Consider the following 27,693-nt stretch of genomic DNA (forward strand, 5'->3'; position numbering starts at 1 on the left):
CAGATTACATGCATGATAAAAAAAGGAAATCATGATGTACATATTTTATAAAAAACTAGGTGAGGGCCATTCGGATTTCAAAACTGGATGATCTTCCTGAAATTAAAAAAAAATAATAATAAAGTACTAGATGTCATGATCAATAATGTTTAAACTAACTCACACGCTTGAGATATCATATGTGATTTGCAATACAGTGAAAAACTAAAGCAAGCAGATTTTCACCACTGTATATGGCACAAGCTAGGAATTTTATCCTACATATATTTAATATCCAATATAAAAAGTACTTCATTTGCAGCAAACTTCAACATATGTATTTACAAAACTTCAGAAGAAAAGCACCATTAATAAACACAGAAGTAGCAGATTGACATAGTGCTTTATTTAAGCTGTCTGTACGAAGGAAAATAATGTGCATCCCTATCATATACGTGTAAAAATACTAAGGATGTACAGTGTACAAAAACAGTTTCTTGTAGTTATTTCACATCCTTGTGGGTCATATACTTAAGGAAATAAACAGTTTAAGTATGACCAACAGTTATACGGTTTCTTGGGTTCATAGTTGTCTGCTTAATATCCTTAACCACATGACTAGATCTTGCAAGTATCTAATGAAAGAACGAGCAAGATCAAGAAATGTCAAACTCTAAAGCTACAGGGAGGTAATTCAATTACCAATTTAGAGGGTTTTTTTATTTAAATAAATACTTTACATTTCATGCTTGCCTGTAATGCACTACCAGGAGCAAGATAAGGAAATTCTACTGTAGACAGTACAAACAGTAGCAGCAAAGTGTGTACATTGAGGTGTAACATAGACCCTGCAGTTAGTAAGGAAGGACCTTACTTTTGTACTCTAGGAGAAGCTCATGGCCCCTGCAAGAACAGTCAGCTTTAAGAAGCCACAAATAAAGATGACATGACATGTCAAAAGAAAAATGTAAAACAATACTGGAATAAATGTTCCTTTAGCAACAGGAATGTATTGGATTAGTGTGGAAAGCAAAGCTGTGTGCAAAACTGCCAAAATCCAAACAGAAATGACACATTTCCTCAAAGATGGCTGCAGTATAAGAGGGCATACTGTATGTCATGGAAGTCAGTACAAGCTGGAGTCAAAGTCTGAAATGTACTATGATTGGAAGGCTCAAGGTACCAGCTACTGACTGCTGTCCCAATCCAAACTACAGCTGAGGACAAGCAGAAGAGAGAGATGCTTCAGCCATCTCTTTCAGCACAGCTTTGAGATTTCTCTTTTGTCTATTTCGAACATTGGTAGCAGAAGTCAGGAATTCCCAAACTCCAGGCAGCATTCAGTTAATATTAACTGTGTCTGTAATAAACTTGATAAAAGGTAATTGTGGAGACAGGCTATGCAATTCAGAGTGAAGTCTTAAAGTTTTCAAATAATTGATATTTACTGCAAACTACATAAGCAATAATGATCTAGCCACAGGGCCTGTCCTACTCATGAGGAACCATCAGCCCGAAGCACAACCCTGGCTTCTCATTAAACTTCAGGAAATGCACAAGGTATTTATTGCTAACACAAACTGAAAAAGAGGAAAATGGAGACATATACTGGAGATTTTTAAACAACACAGTTTTAGTTTGCATCTATGAGGCATTTCTAGAGAACTAGTCAATGTTCTATTTACTATTTAGTTGGTTTAAATCATCACTATTTCAGTGTAGAAATTTTTACAAAAAGGTGCAGAATAGACCTATGATGTATTGACTGTGCGCCTTTCCCTCTGAAGTGCCATTCTCTAAAGATGAGTAGTGTTATAACATGATAGGGTGAGATCATATGTGGTTAGAGCATACACAAAGATACACCTCTTATCTGTTGATTATTAAAGATAAAACTTTGCTTAGGTAGAAACATGAAAAATTATCTGAATGAGTCTGTCTTAGCTGCCTTGCTAAAATGCCCATCTACCCCTTGACCACCTCAGCACATCCACTGCCAGCAGTGATCTTCATGCTAAGATAGCTAAACTTTAAATGTCAAGAGGATAAGGCATCTGCATATGAACATTTCTTCTTTCAAAAGTCATTTACTAAGTGATACAATGCTATCAATAATACTCTAAGATATCACATTCTACATGGGAGCTAACAAGGTACTTCAATAATAATCCCAGGATTTTCTGACGTCATTAGCAAGGGCACATACTCACCCTTACTGCACTTCCTGGCAACTTTGGAATATCCCAACTCCTAGCACCAAAAGGTTTATTATTCAAATGATCTTTAAAGAAGACCAAAGCTAAGATTTGTGCACACATCCTGCTAAATACAGATCTTCAGAAATGGAAAGACAACATTTTCCTTTCAGTGCGGTGTTTACCCATGATGGTTTAAATTCAGTCAGTCAGTTATTGTCATACTTCACATGCTGGGTTTCTTTGCCTACTTGGTTCAGGTCAAATGTTACCATCAATCTACTGTTTGCAGAATTATAATAAAGTGCTTTTCTTGTAATCATTGGGGTTTCAATTGTTTCAATGCATTTTCTCCATATAAAACCAAAAATTTCTATTGTGCTGCCAGGCTTTTATATTAGTTTAATCTTTAGTGGAGCACAGACATAGCATTTTTGACCTCTTGGCACATGGAGTTGGAATGTCCTCATCTACAGCACCAAAGAATTATATGACAGTATTTCATCCACAAAAGCCCAATTCTAAGTAATATGTACAATTTCAGAGCCTTGTTAAAATTTCCACATGGGAGAAAAAGTGCGTTATTCTCTTCAGCTTGTACAGTCCTTCCATATATTACAAAATAAACTGCTATAAGCCTGTTCTAAGATGTAGCAGCATTTGCAAACCTGACGCATACAATCCTTATCACTAAAAATAAATACTACCGCAGTATAACAAAAAATATATATATATATATTCAGAGTTAAACACCTGGAGAAAAGCTAATTCACAAACTCAAAATAAAAACAAATATGGCAAACACCTGTTTACCTTGGTGCACAAATTTTGGTGAAAAGCAATACCATTATGCCTGTCTACATTCTTCAGCCATCAGAGGTGATGTATATCAAGAAAGACAGAGAAAAGCATGAGAAAGATGTTATCTGGTGCAAATTATAAGACCTTTAAACAACTTTAAATGCTGCTTTTATGCCTTCGTTTCTTGCATGTAGAATGTTCAATTCTCCATGATTGCACATGAATCTGGAAGTCTCAGTGGCAGGCTGGGTGAGCCCAGCCCTTCTGCTTCTTCTGTAGAATCCAACAGTAATTAAAATGTTTCCCAAACACGTTCCAGCCAGATGTTAATGACATAGACCTGCTTCAAGTAATGATATGCCTAACAAAAACCTTGCATATTTACATCACCACCCCCTACCTTTCCTTGTTCTGACCAGCACAAACAGATGCAAGAAAACATTATAAACTCATCCTTTTAGACTAATTACAATTCTGATTTGTCTTCTAGAAGAAATGAGAAAATGCATCGGGAACCCACATGTTTCATTTAGCCCCCACTGTATACAATGGAGGATTTAAGTCATCTGATTTCAAAAGATTTCAAAATTACTTCTTGACGTTGCTATTATACTGAGACGGGGGAGCAGCAACAGGAGGAGACAGACTGATACAAAATTTCATGCAAAAAACAAAAAGGCCTGTTGGAGAGGGAGGGAACTTTTCAATTTTGAATGACCTCTGAAAGTGCCCCTGCAATCTTAATGGCTAGTACTGGTGGTGATGTTCATGAATCGTTTTCAGTGATAAACCTAAGATGACAGTGAAGCAGAAGAACAAACAAAAAAAAAGTTATTCTCGTCCGCTTGCAGAGTAGGAAAACTGAGGGAAATGTGGCCGCCTCTCATTGTCCATGCAGTCCATACCATCCTCATCATCTGTGGGAGGGGAAAGCTCAATGTTTTAATTTATTCACCACAAAATTATTTTATTTTTTAATTGTCTGTTAAATAACATTTCATTTCAGTGACTGTTGTATAAAACGGGTCGAATTTAAGTAAAACCAGATAAGTATATATTTATAGTTTATTTCTTTTATATATGTATGTATTACTTCAGAATAGCACCTGCAAATTCCAATCACCTTTGCAACTGTCTACAACAGTCAACATGTGCCAGTTAGAGACCAGTCAATATAGGCGATGAAAAGCTGGGGAAGAAAACTCTCTGCTGTCTTCAGGAGAAAACTGCTCTATTGTCTTAGGGAGCAAACTATTTCTCAAAATTGATCAGGGAACTATATTTTTACAGTGATCAAATTTAAAGATTCTTCTATTTTGAAAGATTTGCTTTTGTTAAAATGGAGACTGCTGCTAGAACATGTAATAATCTCAAAATGGAAAAAATGTTTGAAGAGTGACCACTGCATACAAGCTGCACATAGTATTTTTTTTAAAAAAATTGGAAAACAGTTACATTTAGCTTTGCAATATTTCCTGGAATGCACACTAAATTCTTAAATTATATACATTAAAAAACCCTATCTTTAGAGACTCCAATTGAAACTGTTCTCCTCAATGACATACTTATGTCTCCATATATTCCAGGCAAAGAATCTAAAATTAATACAACTTTGAGTAATCAAGTTCTCAAAAGTGAGTACATGTGGAAGTAACAATCAATACTTAATTCTGTCCCATTGTGCTTATGCTTTCAAATATGGTCTCCTTTTACATTTAAGTTTAAACTAGCACAATATATACTTTTTTTATATCACCATACTTAACATAAAAGTTAGATGTATTTAAAATAATCAGTCTGATTTTTAAATTTCAGTGAGATCCACAAAATAGGCCAAGTGTGAAGAAAAATGGTTCTTAAACTAACAGTTGTACAGTAACTTCTTGCTTAACGTTGTAGTTATGTTACTGAAAAACATTGTATTTTATATATATGTATATACACAGATATACACAGTGTAAGTTTTAAACAAACAATTTAATACTGTACACAGCAATGATGATTGTGAAGCTTGGTTGAGGTGGTAAAGTCAGAGGGTGGGATATTTCCCAGGGAATGCCTTACTGCTAAATAATGACCTAGCACTCGGCTGAGTCCTCCAGGGTTAACACATTGTTGTTAATGTAGCCTCACACTCTACAAGGTAGCAGGAATGGAGGGAGGGGAGACAGCATGGCAGAGAGAGACATGCATTGCCCCTTTAAGTACGCTGACTGCACTCTAAGTACATTGCCTTTTTAAGCAGATCAGCAAGTTGAGACAGCAGCTGCTGCCAGCAAGCTCCCTGTCCTGAGCCCTGTCATGTCTTCCCCCCCACTTTCTGGAGATAAGGTACAGGAGCAGGGGGAGGGGACACCCTGATATTGGCAGGAGGCTGCACAGGGCAGTGGGGAGAGGGACAGCAGAACTGCTGGCAATTGATAGCTTGGGGGGCTGCTGGTCCATCCTGGTTCCAAGCCCCCACCACCTAGCTCCAAGGGCTGCTCTTTCTGCAAGCAGTGGACAAAGCAGGCGGCTGCCAAACAATGTTATAAGGGAGCGCTGCACAACTTTAAATGAGCATGTTCCTTAATTGATCAGCAACATAACAACAAAACGACATTAACTGGGATGACTTTAAGTGAGGAGTTACTGTAGTTTTAAAGTACAGGCTCAGATTCCTTAGTTCAGGGCAGTCACTTCATGCCACACCAAGATGTAATCTATCCCTAAAGCTGATTTAACCAGCTAGGGGAGGATCACTCATAAGGATGGCCACATTAGGTCAGACCAAATGTCCATCTAGACCAGTATCCTGTCTTCCGACAGTGGCCAATACCAGGTGCCTCAGAGGGAATGAACAGAACAGGCAATTATCAAGTGATCTCCTGTCACCCATTCCCAACTTCTGGCAAACAGAGGCTATGGACACCATCCCTGTCCATCTTGGCTAATAGCCATTGATGGACCTATCCTTCATGAACTTACCTAGTTCTTTTTTGAACCCTGTTATAGTCTTGGCCTTCACAACATCCTCTGGCAAAGAGTTCCACAGATTGTGCGTTGTGTGGAAAATACACTTCCTTTTGTTTAAAACCTGCTGCATGTTAATTTCATTTGGTGACCCCTAGTTCTTGTGTTATGAGGAGTAAATAACACTTCCTTACTTACTTTCTCCACACCAGTCATGGTTTTATAGATTTCTATCATATCCTTTAGTCGTCTCTTTTCCAAGCTGAAATGTCCCAAACTTATTAATCTCTCCTCATATGGCAGCCGTTCTATACCCCTAATAATTTTTGTTGCCCTTTTCTGAACCTTTTCTTATTATAATATCTTTTTTTGAGATGGGGTGACCAAATCTGCACGTAGTATTCAAGTACCATGGATTTATATAGAGGCAATATGATATTTTCGGTCTTATTATCTATCCCTTTCTTAACGATTCCCAACATTCTGTTTGCTTTTTTGACTGATGCTGCACATTGAGTGGATGTTTTCAGAGACTATCCACAATGATTCCAAGATCTCTTTCTTGAGTGGTGGTAACCAATTTAGACCCTACCATTTTATATGTATAGTTGGGATTAAGTTTTCCAATGTGCATTACTTTGCATTTATCAACACTGAATTTCAGAATCTGCCATTTTGTTGCCCAGTCACCCAGTTTTGAGAGATCCTTTGTAGCTCTTCACAGTCTGCCTGAGACTTAACTACCTTGAGCAATTTTGTATCATCTACAAATTTTGCCACCTCACTGTTTACCCCTTTTTCCAGATCATTTATAAATATATTGAATAGGACTGGGCCCAGTACAGACCCCTGGGAGACACCACGATTTACCTCTCTCCATTCTGAAAACTGACAATTTGTTTCTACCCTTTGTTTCCTATCTTTTAACCAGTTACCAATCCATGAGACAACCTTCCCTGTTATCCCATGACAACTTACCTTGCTTAAGAGCCTTTGATGAGGGACCCTGTCAAAGGCTTTCTGAAAAATCTAAGTACACTATATCCAATTCAATTGATTTCATATGAGTTAAAACTAAAGCAGTTTAAAATGCAGGGCTCTCTCAAACTATGTACAGTCTTAAAACTGGGATAATCTTAAACTTGGAACTGTCTCAAACTCTAGGCCATTTAACTTAAAACATTCATGAAATTGACTGATGATCAGCCCAGAATTAGATTCAAAGCTGAAGCACTTCATAATGCCCAAACTTTCTTTACCACTCCTGCTTTACCCTGACAAAAAATAGTCAATTTCTCCTCAAGTGTAAAGTTCATCACTTCAAAATACTCAACCCATTTTCTCTAAACTGATCTAAATTCAAACAAAATCTGATCAGTTTTTTAAAGTTATGCATATATAAAAATTCTCATTCAAATACATGGAGAAGATGGGGGTGTTATTTTATTTTAAAAAATATGCAGAACTCAAAAACAGCTAAAATGGTTCTGTTCAAGTTTACTTCTTCAAAACAAAACAAAACAAAACAAAAAAAACCCACTTCTAGACTGGCACACCAAGCCAGAAAATCTGATTAAAAAAGGAATGTGTTTGAGAAAGTTATAAGCCACCAAAAAAAAGAGAGGGCAAACTAAAGGAACTCAACCTTAAGTATAGCGTGTGCTGCCTTCATATGCTATAATTCTATACATACTTTTTTGTTATGCAAAACGTAATAAAAACCAATACCTCTTTAGAGAGAAAATCTATTTAAAATATTGTCCACTGGAGTTTGGAATATTGTTTCCCATGTGACAACTTTTTTTTATTAAATACAAGTTAGAGTGATCAAATATTGATTTATAGATATGTAGATAAACTGGGTAAATGCAATGTGTATTAAGAGTAAAACTTGCCCAAGTGCAGAGGGTCTGCACAAGGTGCAATGCACCACTTAAATTAAATTAATAATGGCATTAAGGGCTCTTGTGCGTGGAGCCTAGCATGAGGCCTCTGCACTGGAGTGAATTTCATCTAAAACAAAAAAATCAGGCTGTCTAGACAGGAGATATCTGTTCTCTGTGGCAATGTGTGCTCTTTTCTGACCTTGTTGCAGAAAGGTATTTAAGTATGTGCCTACCATCTTTAAACATCTGAATAGTCTCATTGGAGTCAATGGGAGTATACATATATATGCTTGAAATCTAGCATGCGCTTAAGTACTTTGCTGAATTGGGGCCTTTATTAGCAAACAAACAAGATGTTTAGAAATTGGCATTTGCCTCATTAAATAATTTATGGAATTATGAGGTTGTTCAGAAATCTCATGGGCTAAAATATGTAACCTCACTACGCTTACTGTAAAGAGTCTTGTGCCATACAGAACTGTTCTTAGATGGTTCCACATTAAGTTCCACTAAAAGGTGTGAGAACACTTTGCCCATTAGAACAGAATAACTTATTTCATATCAGTCTTTATAGTATATGTACACACTGATAATCTATCTTCTCAAATGTAGTTATACAGCGCTTTTCAGGCTTACTTACATTTTTCAGGTGGAGTTATTGTAATCGTCTGAGCTGTAAATTCTTCATCAAAATATCTGGTGTCTGTCTCAGATGTCACTTGAGGTTTAAAAGGCGGTACAAGCTGACGGGAATAAACAAGAAGAGTCATGTTAATATACCTGAATTCAACCAAATCATTGTTAGGAGTAGACATGCCTGCCTTGAGTCCGGCCTTGAGTGCAGGACTAGATGACCTATTCAGGTCTCTTCCAGTCCTACATTTCTCTGATTCTATAAGGATCTCATGTGGCTCAGTGGTTAAACCAAAAGACTTATAACAGGAGGATCATGGGATTGAATGACAGTTGAGTCCCTGACAGCTAGTATGACAGGCAAGTAGACTTCCGTCTGTCAGAGATGCTAGTTTAGAAACTAAGTAAGATGAGGAGCACAAAAACAAAATTACTTTTCTTAGATAAATTGCACTATAGAAACATAATTAACTAGAAACTCTGAATGGGGTGTTTAGGGTGTATAAAAATTAATCATATTTTTTTAATTTTAAATACAGTTTTATTTTTAAATTATAACAACCTATGTTAAGGCCTACACTGTGTAATATATGTTAAAATCACTTTAAATTAAGCAGCACATTTGTTGCCAAGTTTTAAAGAAAGCCAAACCACTGAACTGATGGAAGTTACTACTAAGCACTTGGCACCAGAATTTGCTGATGTGCCAAACCAGCTTTTGACAGTGGTATCCTCTTTTGCAGGTGTAGAGAGAATATTTTCTTCATTTTAGTTTATTTACCTAGTTCAGTCCAACACTAATTCATTCAAAGTTTAGAAACTGACAGGGAGCTGAAAAGGCAGGAAAGCTTGTTTTCCTTTTCCAATCTATGAATAAAAACTAGGCGTGAGAGAACGAGATCTACTAGTTCTAAAATCTTAAAAGACATGGTAAATAAAAACAATCAGTACAGTTCACTAACTACAGATAATATTTCCTTTGTTTAATAAATCCTTTAGTTTTAAGTGCAAAGCATGTTTTGATAATTTTTGATAAACTCTTATCCATCTAGCACATTAAAGGTAGTTTTATGTAACTGATTAAAAATTGTGTCCTAGGCATTTTAATTACCATCCAAATAGAGCTTGACACAAATCACAAGTAAAACATTAATTATCTAGTAAATAAGAAATGCATTATTCAGCATTTTCTAAAGTACGTGCAAACATTAAGAATCTGAATAAATATAAATTAAGCTATATAACTGCTTAAATAAATGTGTACAGATATAGTGTATCCTCCTAATTAGCAAAAAGAAGTTGCAGACTTAGTGTAAAGACTAGATTTAGTTGCAAATGAACATGTTTTAATAGTTACCAACCAATGAGAATCAACCTTTCTTTAGGAAAATAACTAAAAAGCACAAAAATGCAAAACAAGATTAAAATCAGCAATTAAAATCAAGCTTTCCTGCTTGCTGATTTAAATCATTTTGACTTAAATTAATCCACTCTGATGAGAGTCTCATTATTCACTGAAAGACCAACATTAGAGCACTTCTCTTACAAAGGCTTACATGTGTGCTTACCTTATACTCTGAGTAGTTGCAATCAAGTCAGTAGGACTACTCAAAGAATGCAAAGGTAAGCTTGTGTGTAAGTCTTTGCAGGACAGGGCTCATGTTTGTCATGAACTGTTTCTAAAAAATAAACAATATGAACACGTACATTTTAAATGTCAAAAAGGTCAGTTCATGTTTAGGTCAGCCTCATGAACACAACATTTCTGAATTTTTTCCGCCATTTTCACAGTATTTTTTAAGTGCAAAGAAGAACTGTCATGGTTAAAAAACTGCTCCAGTTTACTGGTTTGTTCGTGCATGTAGACTACACACAGCCATGGAATTGGCCTGATCAATGGATGACAGAAGACATCATAGGTCCATCAGGAACTTCAACAGAAGATAGGTCGGGGCAACACAAATGTGTAAGGATTGGAGCATCACCACCTTGGGGTGAAAAATGCAAGAGTAGGATTTTCACACCGAAAAAAGGGTACGAAGTTTTCACTATATCTTTAAGCAAAACTTGAAGCAAAATTGTAAACACGCTCCCAGCTCTAAACTTGACTAAATGCTGAATAATAGCAAAAATAGCAAATCTGTGTGAGAATTTTACAACATTGCTTGCCTTTAGTCAAGAAGATAATCTATTTCTAAGTGTTCATTATGTTTGCACGTGTTTGGTCTATCACATCTTAGAAAGCTGACCATGATAATAACCTTAGGTCCTTCAAATAAACTTAAAAATCTTCTTAAAATCAATCTCCATTTCCACCCCACCCTTTAATACTAATATGCACACGCCTTACTAGAGGATGTGGATTTCAGATCCATTTAATTTTTTGAGATGATTCTAAGCCAATTTCATCTGCCCAATAAGTGCTTCAGAACAACATGTATATTGTACTTGCATACTACATTAAATGCATCAAGTCCCTTAACATGTCCTGTTCCAGACGATATTAAAGCTTGGGTAACCTAGTTCCCAGTTTTGAACATACATTTTTGCTGTAGCTGCACTATGTAAAATCATCCTGTTAAGCAATCAAACAACTAAGTGAACGTCACTAGTGTGACTGGAATCTCTAAAAAAACTTTAGAAGCTGTTCATTGCTTACTTCAGATGTTCATTGCTAACATGACAGTGTAACTGGTTTAAAACAAAGGATTTTTGTACCGCTATCAAGTGGTTAAAGATGATCTGAAATACACTTCTTTTCTCTTTTTAAAGAGATTAAAAAAACAGACTTCCCCAATCATTAGCAGATTAGATAAACAAGTCTAGGCATAAATTGGTTTTAAAATGTATTTTTAAATGGGTTCCTCCTCCATTTATCTGCAAAGTCTTGCATTTGGGCTCCAAGGTTTCAGAGTTTTCACTGCTACTGCCTTCCACTGCTATGGAAGGCAACTACCACAACATAAAGGCAGCAGCTCCCTTTCCTGCTTTTGGTATTAATCTTACAATCCACTTTTGAAGGAGAAACAGAGTCAACATTTACAAATGGAAGCATTTTTAATTTGGAGCCTCAATCTATAGTGTGTTAATGATCTGGGATCTGTATGCCATCTTTTAAATACAGTCAATTTCTAAAAGGCATCTCTGTTAAACTTAAAATATAAGAAGTTCCAAATAATGTTATTTAATGTAATCAGAGACACAGAATAGTATCTGCATATTTTCAACTCAAACTAAAATCTGAAGTTAGCAGTTTCAGTGTCTTTCCTATATTAGAGGCCAAATCCTGGTCCCATTGAAGCCAATCGATTTACACTTGAGGCTAGGGTTTAGCTCTCTCACACCTCGACTTTGAAACATTATCACCAAACAATTCACTTGTCAATTTACTCCACAGCACAAAGAACAAAACTACAATGCAACACTATAGCAAAAATATTGGCAAACTATTCTGCACTTGATATGTTTTTTTAAACCCGTTGTGATTTGTCAGACTTTTGTATAACATAAAATTTACAAAAGCACTCATCTTTACTAGTTACTTTGCAGTCCTCATTAAATTACCACACAGTTCAAAAAACAATTTTATCCCATTTAATCCTTTGCTACTGCTACACAGATCTATAAGGAGTACACATGTTGGAGGAAAAACTAACCCTTCACACCATAATCAATGGAGACTATAATCCTAGCATAACTATACTGTGTAACCAGAATGATAATGTAACTATGTTGTAACTAACTAGCCACATTGGGAACTGTTTTTTGAGCAGCATGCTGTCCCAATTTGACCTGTAACTGCCAGCGCTTCACCTTTAATTCTAAACACCTCTATACACTTTTCCGGAAAGGAGGTAATTATTCAGACTAGTAAAATCCATGAATGGTGCATTAAAAAAAAACAAAAAGAAAAGGAGTACTTGTGGCACCGGAAGTGAGCTGTAGCTCACGAAAGCTCATGCTCAAATAAATTGGTTAGTCTCTAAGGTGCCACAAGTACTCCTTTTCTTTTTGCGAATACAGCCTAACACGGCTGTTCCTCTGAAACCTAAAAAAAACAACCCACACAACCAACCACACACACAGGTGAATTCTAACGGTTTTCAAATCCAGATATTTTCATGTTTTCATTCACCCAAAGAATGTTTTAACTGACTGCTGTTAACCTGAAAGTTGTGCTAGTAAGAGGAAAATATCTATGATACACTGGATAAACACCACAAAGACACAAAAGGATAACAGAATGCCACAGACATTTTTAGTAATTGGAACAGATTCTGCTGTCAGTTATATCTGTGTAATTCCATTAATCCTCTGACACAAATTTCTAATTGGATGGTCTGTTTCTTTAAGCATGTTTTCCTCCTCTTGGTTGCATACCTATATCTATAATTTAACCAGAATTTTCACCCAAAATCTATGGGTAGGATTGACGAAGGGGCTTATGAGTTGTGGTGCTGACCATCCACAGTGTCTAACTTTTACACACCTAGAAAATCCAGGAACAATTCTGGGATCCACAAAGCCAAGTTAGGCACCTCGGCTCCCTGCACAATGAATGGGGAGAGAGAGGTGCCAAAAAAATATGATTCACGAAAGCCAGCACACTAGGCAGGGAGCTGCCTAAGATAACCAGAGGCTTTTAGCCCAGTGGTTAGAGCACTCACCTTGGAGGTGGAAGACCCAGATTCAATTTCCTCCTCTCTGCCAAAGAGGGAGAAAGAATTTTTACAGGAGTCTCCCACCTCTCAGGAGGGTGCCCTAACCACTGGGCTGTCCCACTCTCTCTCTGGTTCAATGACTGTCTCACTGTGGATAAATACTTAGTCACTGGGCCAGAGAGAGAGTAGGAATGACTCTGTAGCCCAGTGGTTAAGGCCCAACTCCATGTCCAGTCCCCCTGCTCCAACCCCTCTTTCATTATTTATCAAGACTGGAACAGCTTCAAAAGGAGAGAGGCTGAGAGAGCCCCACATCAGAATACCCCATAGCTCAGTGCTTAGAGCACCCTCCTAAGAGGCGAGGGACTCCTGTTCAAATTCTTTGTCCCCCTCTGGCAGAGAACGGGGAATTGAACCTGGGTCTCCCACATCCCAGGTGAATGCTCTAATCAGTGGGCTAAAAGTTATAAGGTGGGTACCACTACAAATGGAACCTGAACTAATAGGTGTCCTTTGAGCATACCTACTGAACCAGACCCCACAGAGGCTACAGGTGGTTGAACACCTATCTTCTCCTGATTTGTGAATCACTGTGGGGCTTAGGTGGGAGACAGGCATTCAGATGCCTAGAGTGAAGTAGCAGCGCACATACCCAGGAGCAGAAACACAGCTGCCTACAGTGTACAGCAGGTGTTTGGTGGATCGCAATGGAGCCAAAACTGGGATTTTGGCACCTAAGTCTGGGGTTTAGACACTCAAGTACCTTAGTGGATCCCACCCTATGTGACTAAAACATTCTTTCACCTACATATACTACTTAGAATGGTGCTATGAAAATTATAATTTTACAAAAATATGTGGTTTTCATTTAACTTGATTTGATTGGAAAATATTATACCACAACGATAAAGATTTTTAAATTAATACACTTAGTCTTCTTATTACCTATTTAAAAGCTAAATACAGATCTAAACCTGAAGTCAGAAAGAAAATTTATCCCTCAAATATAAACTAATGTACAAAACAACTTTAAAAAATTGACAGGTTTCAGAGTCGCAGCCGTGTTAGTCTGTATCCACAAAAAGAACAGGAGTACTTGTGGCACCTTAGAGACTAACTAATTTATTAGAGCAGAAGCTTTCGTGGACTACAGCCCACTTCACTGGATGCATAGAATGGAACATATAGTAAGAAGATATATATACACACATACAGAGAAGGTGGAAGTTGCCATACAAACTGTAAGAGGCTAATTAATTAAGATAAGCTATTATCAACAGGAGAAAAAAACTTTTGTAGTGATAATCAAGATGGCCCATTTAGACAGTTGACAAGAAGGTGTGAGGATACTTAACATGGGGAAATAGATTCAAAATGTGTAATGACCAGCCACTCCCAGGCTCTATTCAAACCCAAGTTAATGGTATTTAGTTTGCATACTAATTCAAGCTCAGCAGTTTCTCATTGGAGTCTGTTTTTGAAGCTTTTCTGTTGCAAAATTGCCACCCTTAAGTCTTTTACTGAGTGGCCAGAGAGGTTGAAGTGTTCTCCTACTGGTTTTTGAATGTTATGATTCCTGATGTCAGATTTGTGTCCATTTATTCTTTTACATAGAGACTGTCCAGTTTGGCCAATGTACATGGCAGAGGGGCATTGCTGGCACATGATGGCATATATCACATTGGTAGATGTGCAGGTGAACGAGCCCCTGATGGCGTGGCTAATGCAACTAGGTCCTATGATGGTGTCACTTGAATAAATATGTGGACAGAGTTGGCATCGGGCTTTGTTGCAAGGATAGGTTTTTGTTGTGGTGTGTGTGGTTGCTGGAGAGTATTTGCTTCAGGTTGGGGGGGGCTGTCTGTAAGCAACGACTGGTTTGTCTCCCAAGATCTGTGAGAGTGAAGGATCATTTTTCAGGATAGGTTGTAGATCTTTGATGATGCGCTGGAGAGGTTTTACTTGGGGGCTGAAGGTGACAGCTAGTGACGTTCTGTTATTTTCTTTGTTGGGCCTGTCCTATAGTAGGTGACTTCTGGGTACTCTTCTAGCTCTATCAATCTGTTTTTTCAGTTCAGCAGGTGGATATTGTAGTTTTAAGAATGCTTGATAGAGATCTTGTAGGTGTTTGTCTCTGTCTGAGGGATTGGAGCAAATGCGGTTGTATCTTATGCTCTAATAAATTTGTTAGTCTCTAAGGTGCCACAAGTACTCCTGTTCTTTTTTAAAAAAAATGAAAAACTTCCTTTTACCACAATATTCACATCTCTTTATTTACAAAAACACACACATTTCCCGGCATTCTCTCTCCCCCCACCCTCATTTAATTCTGCAACACAGCCAGTCACAGACAGGGGGACAAACTAATATGGACTTGCTGATACAAAGAAGTTCCCAAGCAATGTGCCCACCTATAAAATGGTCGTAAGATTCCAGAACAAGTTGTATACCTGTAAAACATTCCAGTTTTTTGGTCTTCTCAAGTTAAGCTTTTCAACAATTCAGAGAGCAGGCCACCCATCATGGTTTGAAATCAAATGATTGCTCCACTCGCAATTCAACAGCCATCACTATATTATCATTTTCCAAGAATCTGTTACAGTTTTCAACAAATAATATAAGCAACTTAGGTAGTATTAAATATGCAGCAGACTGCACCCTATTTAGCAATCCCAGTACATATCTCCAGTAGAACAGAGTGCTCAACTCATGGGAAAAAATAATTCAAGATATGACCTTTATGTTGGGGATGTTAGCCTGACCTCAGCTGGGGGTGGCAAAGATGACAATATAGGAACCTTTCTTATCTCTAACTACTGTGGCCCTATAGTAATTGTTAGTGAGCAACAAAATAACAGAGAGGCAGGAAATGATCACATATAGTAATAAAAATAAAGAGCAATACACAGCTCTTTAGTAAGATATCGCAACCTAAAGGTCTTTCTATAAAATTTGACCACATCAGCAAGTGACTATGGGTCTGAACCAAAGCCCACTGAAGTCAGTAGATCAAATGAAATATTCTCATTGACTTCAGTGGGCTCTGAATCAGTCTCCATGCAGACTTCATCTGTCTAAATGAGTGATGATTCTTAGAATACTTTGAAAATTTGCCTGTTGGTTACAAAAGAAGAGTGTTGCATGAATCTTACAGTGCAGAAAGGGAGAACAACAATAATCAGATGTCTTAAATACTGTTAAATATTACCAACTATAGAGATGTTTCACAATAGAAAGGGAGTGGTGTCATCTAATCCCATCCGAAGGGGGAAAAACACTATTTTATATTAAGTAGTTAGGTGTGTCTCAGTAACATTCAGTGACTCAGTCGATGAAACTAGAAATTATGTCAGTATTCCAGACAGTTGGGAAAATAAAACAAGAAAAACACACAAAACTCCAGGCTGCAACCGGAAGCGAAAAACTCGATATAAAATACTTTGTTGATGTTTTTGAATTCATTCTGACTACATTGCCTTTCACCACCAAGATATTCCAAGCAATTTACAAAGCAATAGGAGATACTCATAATGCAGAAACTGTGTAGAAAAACATGGCAGCCCCTATCACCTTGTGTGTGTGTGTGTGTATAATATCTATATATTCACACACATCAATACAAAAAAAAGCTACAAAAAAGAGAAAATGGGAGCTAAGATTGAGATATACAAGTACATGTGACACACAGTGCCCAGGAGTGTCCATTCCTTTCATATTTTTTCCACTAGCAGAATCATTTTATGTAATCATGACTGTAAGTATAAACACACTTATGCTTCAGTCATGATTGTATAAAATTATGCACCAGTCCTTTTGATCTATTCAGCCTATTCATGCACACACAACTGTACCTCAATTCTTTTTTCAAAACACCAAATCAACCTCCTGCTCTGCCATCCCATGCACAGCTCATAAAAATCTTCCCTTGACCACTGTAAACAAAATGTTGTGGCTATTTTCAAAACATATCACCCAATTTTAGAGGAAGAACCTCTACAAAAAATTTACCGGCTTCTGTAGAATTCTTGTCAAGAAATGAGGAACCGGCACATGGAGCTTCTGCACCACCTCCAGAAGAAAATGAGAGAAATGCAGTAAGAAATCCTTTCCTGACGACCTTTCCCATAACGTGGAAGCATAAAAAGCGGTATAAACCGTTTACATAAATGTAGACACAGAGGGATATTGTATTATGACTGCACATTTATGGGATTAGAGGCATACTCATTTGCTTGAAACCGACTTCGTGAGTGATGTCACCAGTGCTCAAGTTGGACCAAGTCCACACCACAGAGTCTTCATACTTTTTTTGAGGCTGCCATCTTGTTCTTTAGAAACTACACTTTCATTTAAAAACAAAAAATAAAAGTCTCCAGTGCTTACAGATGTTAAGAAATCCTTAAACATATGAACTAAGCATAACTGCCGCAGAGATGTCTATCTGAGTTTGTAGAAAGCCTGAAACAACAATTCCAGGAGAAGTGAACTGCCCCATTCATCTCAAATGGGTTTTAGCTCAGAAGCTCAATCATGAGGACTTAAATGTCCACACTGTTAACTATTACACTATTGATTACAGCATTTAAAAAAGGACAATCATATTATGAAGATTTCCATAGTCTACTGTGAGTAACATTTCAATTTGGTGCCACAAATGGTGCTTGGGTGATCCCACCACATCTTGCTCCACCCTTCTGACCCGTGAAATCAAAAGTCCAGAGGAAAGGAGCTGAGCACAACAAGGCACCCACGCCTACATCTCAACCAGCAGCTCTGGTAGGAACTAAAAACCCAGGTGGCCTTGTCCCGTGATTGCTGCTCCTCCCTCTGCTCCAGGCTCCCTCAGGCTCAGGCAGACAACACAGCACCAGTTACACCGAGATGACATGTTTCAGCCCTTTCTTCATAACCTAGGAAGACTGGAAATACTTTTTTTAAATTAAAGTTTAGGAGTGTGACTTCACCACATGCCTCTGGCAGCCAATGTCCAAGGCATGTGTCTATTGTACATATGCCTTAACGCAATCCCAGACCAGGTTTTCCTTTACCCCACAGAGGGAATCGCACCTGGAGAGCCCAGGAGAACATGCAAGATCAAATTTTGAACATCTGCACAGTCTCTTGTGAATGGCATCTCCTTTTGGCATCCAAAGTAGGTGAACCTTGGGACAGTACCACCCCTTTTCCCCACCCTCAGCTCAAGATGCTACCCATCATTCATGAACAATAAGGGCAAATACAGTATCTCACTGTGTGCAATTATATAAAGAGATTTTATACCACTCTGAGGCTTTTCATGCTTTCTAATTGATTTATTTCCACTGTACAAATAGTTCAATATAGTAGAAAATATTCCATATAATCCAAAGGTTAATCAATCAAATGATAATCTTTATGTCTTGGAAACTCCTGACCACCATTTTAGTTACTTACAAATGGCTGAAAATATTATGGAGTAGCTGTGATGCACTCACGCTGAAACTACCAAACTAAAAAAAAAAAGAAGAAGCTGATGCTGACTTTGCCTCATAAAGGTCACATAAAAAGGAATTTAACCTCAGACTGGCATGAACTGAACATCACATTAAGACCCTGATCACACACTTATGCATATGTTTATATCTAAGCATGTGAGTAATTCCACTGAAACCAATGGGACCCTACAGATGCTTAAAGTTAAGCAAATACATACTGTGTGCAGGATCAGGGCCTAAACAATTTTCATTTCATACCGATGAAAAATATGATAATACAACACTCATTTACCTGAGTAATTCCCAGTGAAGGGTAAATAGCCACACCTCTTAATTCTTTAACACTTCTCAATGTATTATCCAACTGAAATAAATTATAGCCAAAATGTCAAACCTGGATGACTGAAATTTGGCTCCTACATCCATATTTAGGCACCTAAATAAAAGTTTAGCCTGAACATCCATGTATTTAGATGCCTATATGCAGATTTAGGAGTCAAACGTCAATAAACAGAGGGCAGAGCTTCAGCTAGTGTAAACTGCCTTCATTCCAATGGAGTGAAGACAATTTACACGAGCTCAATTTATACCCCAAATTTGAAAATGTTGACCAATATTTATAACATACTGTTAGGGGTTTAATCATGGATACTTGTTTCTACAGCTGTATTGACAACTACAAAAGCACACAGATTTTTATTATCTCTATCATGGTTGTTCTGCAGACCTTCCAATAGCATCATATAAATATAAGAAGAAACTGAACAATGAAAACCAATATCCATGTTCATTCATTAGGGATGACCATTCGTAACCTACTCATAATTACATTTCAGTATGACACTGGTTTTTCCCAATTCCTGACAACAAAAATACTGTACACTCTTGCTCTTTACACATTTGTATGAATTACAACATGGGAAGTATAATTTTCACTTTGACTACAGTGTGTATGTTTTAAAAGTGTATAACAGATAACTTTAAAATATACACATCATTACAACTCACTATAAATGTCATCATATGTTGTACCTTAAAAGCTACCATCTAGTTTACTACACTGAGTCTTAATACAAGTCAAAGGATGTGTCAATTTTAAGCTTCTTTCTAGTTCTAAAAGTCAAGTCTTGGAATATTAGTGTAATTTACATTTTAATGCCCAGAAATCACATGTTGGGTCATTCTATCAAACTTTACTGGAGATCTATATCACTGATCCTTTTAAATGGCTACTTTGCAGCAATCAACGGAATAAAGTACATGCTGATAATAAACTTAGGTGTGATTTCAGGAGACTGACTCATAAGTTAGTTAAAGCAGACGGAGAAAATCCTAAATCAAATTGTGTAAAGAAAATGGTGAGAGCATACCTCAAGAAATACTAACATTCACTCTCATTCTATCACAAGTGCGCTCATCCATAACTTTTGAAAGTATTTCTCACAATTCACATATGTATTCACCATTTATGAAACGGTTTGGACTAACTGATCAATGAAGATTCCAAACAGTTTAGGTATGTGATGTTCTCACACAGATTGGAACTCATTAGCCAAATCATTGTACATAGCAATACACCAATACATTTTAAAAGGGACACTGACAAAGTTGGTAGCCCCAAAATTTGACCTACCTTTTTGCTGTTTTTCCTTACATATATCTGCAAAGACTGTGTAGTTCTTTTGTTTTCTTTCCAAAACAAATTTTTCAGTGCTCCTTAAAAAAGTAAATAAATGCTAACAGCTCAATACCAATCTGAGCAAACTTTCAATAGCAAAACAGTGTATGAATGCAATGGAGGGAAAGTGTTTTGGTAAAGAACAAGATTTCAGCATAAAGTTTCCAATGGATTATCATACTGATATTTTAACATTTTGAAAAATACATTGTCAGTGTGTCCTTTAAACTGTTGGTTTTCCTTTAGTGACCATAAAGCTTTTGTTTTGTTTTTTAAACAGTTGATATAATGGGCAAAAAGCGATTGGAACCTCCATGACTTATTAAAACCAACATCCATAAGAATCCAAAATTGCTTTTTGTGGTTTCTTTATGTCATGTAAATTCCGTCAGCTGGCATTATTTTGCTAATAAGTAGGTTTTGTGCATATAATTTAAATACCATTGGAAATCCAATGAAAAGATCAGACTGGTTAACCATTTTCTGATCCTTTTACTACTTTGCACAGAAGCAACAAAAAAGAGAATTGAGAAGATCTATTTTGCAACGTTTATGATGATGTTGCAGGCAATTATACTGAAGTATGACTCTCAAACAGGAATTGCCTAAAGAGAGCTGTGGGAATTCTCCCACTCCGACCTCCCTTCCTTAAACCCTGATTCAACTGAAGCCTTTAAGTATGTACTAAGCAATAGGAGTTCAGCACATCCTTAAGTGCTCTCTTGAATCAGAGGCCCTGGAACAACATTTGACAATTTAAAAATTACATTTTCTTCTAGCCTAAATAAAAGTATAAATACTCCAAAAAAAGTCTTAAAGGAGTCAGAGAAAATTCAACATTAATTTATGTCTAAAAAGAAGACTAATATAAGACCATGCCAACCTATTTAGTTTCTCAGTCTCATACACAGTAAAAAAAAAAAAAAAAAATGCAGTAATCAACCCCATCGGGATTGAGATGATCATAGGAAGTGCCTGGCAAGGTCATTCTCTTTCCTTTGCCTTCATGATTTTTTTTTCTGCCAAAAAATAGATACATCAGAACAAAATGGATAACTATTATCCAATTTTTCATTTCAGAACAAGGACTTTCTCTGCTCTTGCCTACTTTACAGCACATTATTATTATTCAGTTAATGTCAACAAACTGATCCAATTAGACAGCAGTATCAGACAGCCGATCATTCATTTGCATCAGCCAGAGCTACTATCTGTTGCAAACAAGGTAGTGTCCTATTGTTATGAAACATTTATCAACTTTAGGGTTTAGGTTAAATAATCTTGTTTCTAGTAACAATAGACTGAAGTCTGGTGAACAAGAAGAGATGCACATTTTTCTAATAAAAATGTCCAGTTAGATGCATTAGTGTAGAGTGCACGCATATACAAAAGCACATGCTTCTTTGTTTTCCACTAGCCCAAAAATGAGGAAGTGGTCATACATTTAGGAGAAGTCCTTCCAGTACAACCAGTAAGATAGTGCTGAAGTAAAACAAACACATTTTATGTGCTTAGGATTCTGTTTTTCCCCTGGCATCATCGTGCCTAACACATCCATCACATGCAGGTATTGTAACTATGGGGATCCTCTTTTAATTGTTCAGTTAAGCGATTTTCATTTCTCAATACAGTCATGGAAATGGTAAACAATGCTTAGGATCACTCCTATTTTAAGACCCTACTGAGGGCCCAATCCAACTCCCAGGGGCAGCGGCAGCTAACACCCACCAAAATGGAAATACTGTGGGGTCTGAGCTACGTTTCCACCCTGGCCCCCACGTTTCATTCATAAACAAGTTGTTTCATGCACTCAGGCAGGGCGGGAGTGAGACTCAGAGGGGCTGGAGTGGCTGTAGCAGCATTCAAGATCAGGCCTAGGAGCCTCAGCTCCCCCCCAATTCCCTTGAGGGTGCCCCATATTACATTTTCTCATGCAGAGCATAACCTCACACTCCCCTTACTACTCCTAACACCCCAACTCCCCCTGCAGAGCACCTACCCTGCTCCCCTTCCTAGCCTTAACACACAAGACTTCCCCCACTCTACAAGCAGGGACATCCACCCTGACTTACATAGACATCTGACTTCTTCCCGCTCTCCCTGACTCTCCCCGCTTCCCATGCCTAGTTTGGTGCTTTCATACATTTAGGTTTCACTATGCATCTCCACCCACCCAATCCCCATTCAAAGCAAGCTTCCACCGCCTCTGAATCGAAATACTTGCAGTGATTTCAATGGGTGCAGGATCAGATCCTGATAGAGAAGCACTGTCTTATTGGCTTGCAACTGAAGCACATGCTTAAAGTTAAGCACATGCATAACTGTGTGTCTGGATCAGGTAGGGTGACCAGATGGCAAATGTGGTAAATCGGGACAGGGGGTGGGGGATAATAGGTGCCTATATAAGAAAAAGCCCCAAATATCGGGACTGTCCCTATAAAATCAGGACATCTGGTCACCCTAGGATCAGGGCCAGAGTGCTCAGTGCCATGCAGAATCAAGCCCATTGTCCTTAAATTTGATTTTTCTTTTTTCTTGTTTAGTTGAGAAAGACCCTTGAAGTTTGTTTGGCAGCATTTTCCCCTTGTTTCCCACTCACAGCGCCCTTGTATTTATGCCTTTATATATTTTGCAACACAAATAGTTTTAACTTAAATGTTAAAAAACCAATTCCCTTGAGGGTGTGCCATATTACATTTTCTCTAGCATATTTTTAACTATACTCGTGCTGGGGCAACCGAAATTTGCCTTAGAAGCGAAGGAGATTTTGTCTTAAAATACCTGAACACATTACATCACTTGATAAACTTATTTGTTCTAATTATTATTGGAAAAGTTCTTTCAATATTATGGTTGACTGACAGTAACACCATCATTAAGGTTCAGATATTCTTGTGGCAGCAAATAAAAGACAGATTTCAGAGTAACAGCCGTGTTAGTTTGTATTCGCAAAAAGAAAAGGAGTACTTGTGGCACCTTAGAGACTAATCAATTTATTTGAGCATGAGCTTTCGTGAGCTACAGCTCACTTCATCGGATGCATACCATGGAAACTGCAGCAGACTTTATATACACACAGAGAATATGAAACAATACCTCCTCCCACCCCACTGTCCTGCTGGTAATAGCTTATCTAAAGTGATCATCAAGTTGGGCCATTTCCAGCACAAATCCAGGTTTTCTCACCCTCCACCCACCCACACAAATTCACTCTCCTGCTGGTGATAGCCCATCCAAAGTGACAACTCTCTACACAATGTGCATGATAATCAAGTTGGGCCATTTCCTGCACAAATCCAGGTTCTCTCACCCCCCTCCCAAAAACCACACACACAAACTCACTATCCTGCTGGTAATAGCTCATCCAAAGTGACCACTCTCCCTACAATGTGCATGATAATCAAGGTGGGCCATTTCCAGCACAAATCCAGGTTTTCTCACCCCCCCACCCCCATACACACACAAACTCACTCTCCTGCTGGTAATAGCTCATCCAAACTGACCACTCTCCAAGTTTAAAACTTCAAATCCAGACTCCAGCGAGAAACTGCTGAATTGGAATTCATTTGCAAATTAGATACTATTAATTTAGGCTTAAATAGAGACTGGGAGTGGCTAAGTCATTATGCAAGGTAGCCTATTTCCCCTTGTTTTTTCCTACCCCCCCCCCCCCCCGGTGTTCTGGTTTAACTTGGATTTAAACTTGGACAGTGGTCAGTTTGGATGAGCTATTACCAGCAGGAGAGTGAGTTTGTGTGTGTATGGGGGTGGGGGGGTGAGAAAACCTGGATTTGTCCTGGAAATGGCCCACCTTGATTATCATGCACATTGTAGGGAGAGTGGTCACTTTGGATGAGCTATTACCAGCAGGATAGTGAGTTTGTGTGTGTGGTTTTTGGGAGGGGGGTGAGAGAACCTGGATTTGTGCAGGAAATGGCCCAACTTGATTATCATGCACATTGTGTAGAGAGTTGTCACTTTGGATGGGCTATCACCAGCAGGAGAGTGAATTTGTGTGTGTGGGGGGGGGGGGAGGGTGAGAAAACCTGGATTTGTGCTGGAAATGGCCCAACTTGATGATCACTTTAGATAAGCTATTACCAGCAGGACAGTGGGGTGGGAGGAGGTATTGTTTCATATTCTCTGTGTGTATATAAAGTCTGCTGCAGTTTCCACGGTATGCATCTGATGAAGTGAGCTCTAGCTCACGAAAGCTCATGCTCAAATAAATTGGTTAGTCTCTAAGGTGCCACAAGTACTCCTTTTCTTTTTGCAAATAAAAGACAGTTACCTTTCCCATAACTGGTGTTCTTCGAGATGTGTTGCTCATGTCTTTTCCACAATATGTGTGCGTGCTCGCCACGTGTACCGGTGCCGGAAGTTTTTCCCCTAGCAGTACCCGTAGGTGAGAGCGCCCCCGCACGACCCCTGGAGCAGTGCCTGCCCACCCTCAGTTCCTTCTTGCCAGACAACTTTGACAGAGGGGAAGGAGGGTGGGATGTGGAATAGACATGAGCAACACATCTCGAAGAACACCAGTTATGGAAAAGGTAACTGTCTTTTCTTCTTCGAGTGATTGCTCATGTGTATTCCACAATAGGTGATTCCAAGCTATATTTGTTGGAGGTGGGTAGCAGCTCACGAGTTCTTGGGACAGAGTACCGCTCTGCTGAACCCAGCATCATCCCTGGCCTGGGAGATGATTGCATAGTGCAAGGTGAACGTGTGAACCAAAGACCATGTGGCAGCCCTACAAATGTCCTGGATGGGGACATGGGCCACGAAGGCAGCCAACGAGGCCTGCGCTCGAGTCAAGTGTGCCCTCACAATGGGTGGTGGGGCCAGCTCATAACAGGAACGGATGCACAAAGTGATCCCCTTAGAAAGCCGCTGAGTGGAAATCGGCTGACCTTTCGCACACTCAGCCAAGGTGACGAACAGTAGCCAAGACTTTCTGAACAGCTTGGTCCGCTCGAGGTAGAAAGCCAGAGCTCACTTCACGTCGAGCGTGTGGAGACGGCGTTCCTCACTAGTCGCGTGAGGCTTGGGACAGAGGACTGGCAGAAAAACGTCCTGCCATGGCGGAGCTACCGCCAGCCCAGAGAGGGTCCTGTACCAGTGCTGCCTGGGCCACGCCGGGGCAACGAGGAGGACCCTGGCTTAGTCAGTCTTTATCTTCTCCAGGGCCCTGCTGATCAGAGGGAACGGGGGAAAGGCACAGAGGAGCTGGCCTGACCAGGACAGGGTAAAGGCATCGGAGATAGTGCCCCTCCCTAAGCCCCACCCCTGGAGCAGAACCAGCATTATCGTCAGTTCTGCTGGGTCGCAAATAAGTCCACCTGGGGAGTACCCCACCTTCAGAAGAGCTGGTGAGCCACTTCCGGGTGTAGAGACCACTCGTGCTGAGAGGAAAAATCCCTGCTCACGCGATCCGCCCTCACATTCCGCATGCCCGACAGGTGGAAGGCTTTTAGCTAGATGTCATGGGCTATACAGAAGTCCCACAGACTGAGGGCTTCATGGGAGAGGGTAGAGGATTGGGCCCCGCCTTGCCTGTTGATATAGAACATCGAGGCCATGTTGTCTGTGAGGACCCTGACTACCTTGCCCTCCAGGTGCAAGCGGAAGGCCATACACGCCAGTTACACCACCCTGAGTTCCTTGACATTTATATGAAGGGGTAGGTCTTGTAGAGACCGCAGGTCTTGGGTCTGAAAGTTCCCCACATGAGCCCCCCAACCCAGGTCCGAAGCGTCCCTGTACCTGAACGGGACCCCTTGGAGCATGTTGTTTGGGGCGGATCACCATCGCAGGGAGGTGATCACCGAGTTCGGCACAGTGAGGACTTTGTCCATTCTGTCCATGGCCTGGGATAACTGCGAGGCCAGCCAGAGCTGGAGGGGCCTCATTCTGAGTCTGGCATCACGGACCACATATGTGCACGCAGACATGTGATCCAGCAATTGCAGGCAAGCCCTGGCTGTCGTCACCAGGAACCTTGTAACCGAGTCAATGAGCGCTTTCAGGGTCTCAAACCTGTCTGGTGGGAGAGGGGCCCTGGCCAACATTGCGTCCAGTAGCGCCCCGATAAACTCTATGCGTTGGACTGGGACTAACGTGGACTTTGCGTTGTTTATCAACAGGCCCAGGGCAGTACATGCGGACAGGAGGAGCACCACATGATTCCCCCCCCCACAACCGGGAGGTGCCTTTGACGAGCCAGTCATCCAGATACGGGAATATCTGGACCCCCTGGCGTCTGAGGTAGGGCACTACCACCGCCATACACTTTGTAAAGACCCTGAGGGTAGTGGACAGACCAAACGGGAGGACTGTGAATTGGTAGTGAATCTGGGCTCACCATGAAACAGAGAAAGTGTCTGTGCCCCTCAAATATGTGGATGTGGATGCATCCTGTAGATCGAGGGCAGCGTACCAGTCCCTGGGATCCAGGGAGGGGATGATGGAGGCCAGGGAAACCATGCAGTGGTTCAGGCCTCGCAGGTCCATGATGGGCCTGAGCCCCCCTTTGGCCTTCGGGATAAGGAAATACTGGGAGTAATACCCCTTGCCCAGAAACTCCTTGGGCACTGCCTCTATAGCTCCCAGATCCAGGAGCCGCCCCACCTCCCGCTCGAGCAGAGCCTTGTGAGAGGGGTCCCCCAGGAGGGACGGGGCAGAGGGCGGTTGGGTGGGGAGGAGGTAAACTGAACGGTGTAACCTCTGGAGATGGGGTTGAGGACCCATCGGTCCGAGGTGAGCCGCGACCATTCCAGGAGGAAAGAACACAACCGATTGGAGAAAGGAAGCTTTATTGTGGGTAGGTCCCTGATGAGAACTGGCGGGGTACCCCCGAGCGTACCGTCAAAAATGCCTTTTGCCCATCTGATTGACCTTAGAAGACCCAGGCTCGGGGGCAGGCCAGGATTGCTGTTGCGGGCGCTTTCTATAGTACCGCTGCTTTCTGTTGGCAGCCTCGTACTTTGGGAGGGCAGCCTGGGCGGGAGCCTGCTACAGCTTGAACTTGGGTTTTGCCTGAGGAGGGACACAGAGGCCCAAGGTCTGGAGGGTCGTGCGGGAGTCTTTCATGCCATGCAGCCTTGCGTCTGTTTCCTCAGCAAACAGAGCCTTCCCATCGAAAGGGAGATCCTGCATAGACAACTGTGCGTCGCTGGAGAGCCCAGAGAGCAGAAGCCATGATGCCCGTCTCATGGACACAGCTGAGGCCATGGACCGTGCAGCCGTGTCCGCTGCATCCGAAGCGGCCTGCAGGGATGCCCTTGCGGCTGCCGCCCCTTCCTCCATGAACACCTTAAACTCCTTATCGTGCTCCCGGAGGGAGTCCTCAAACTTGGGGAGGGATTCCCAGAGGTTAAACTCATAGGAATCCAGGAGAGCCTGACAGTTTGCTACTCGTAGCTGAAAGCTTGACGA

At 40.1% G+C, this 27,693-nt stretch overlaps 1 protein-coding gene across 12 annotated transcripts in view; it reads right to left on the reverse strand.

The window, feature by feature from the left end:
• Positions 1–363: 363 nt before the first annotated feature.
• The window catches only part of AKT3 (AKT serine/threonine kinase 3), a 265,359-nt gene continuing 238,029 nt past the window's right edge, over positions 364–27,693 (reverse strand). For 11 of the 12 annotated variants that reach the window (XM_048843724.2, XM_048843725.2, XM_075126955.1 and 8 more), the window contains 3 exons: positions 17,116–17,175; positions 8,454–8,556; positions 364–3,892 (listed from right to left, as the gene is read on the reverse strand). In XM_048843724.2, coding sequence (XP_048699681.1) covers positions 3,807–3,892; positions 8,454–8,556; positions 17,116–17,175 — 249 coding nt within the window. In that variant the 3' untranslated portion in view covers positions 364–3,806. The remainder of the gene's footprint in view (positions 3,893–8,453; positions 8,557–17,115; positions 17,176–27,693) is intronic. The other variant, XM_048843729.2, reaches the window with a different exon arrangement.

This window comes from Caretta caretta, chromosome 3 (assembly GCF_965140235.1).
Source record: "Caretta caretta isolate rCarCar2 chromosome 3, rCarCar1.hap1, whole genome shotgun sequence".
Lineage (NCBI taxonomy): Eukaryota > Metazoa > Chordata > Testudines > Cheloniidae > Caretta > Caretta caretta.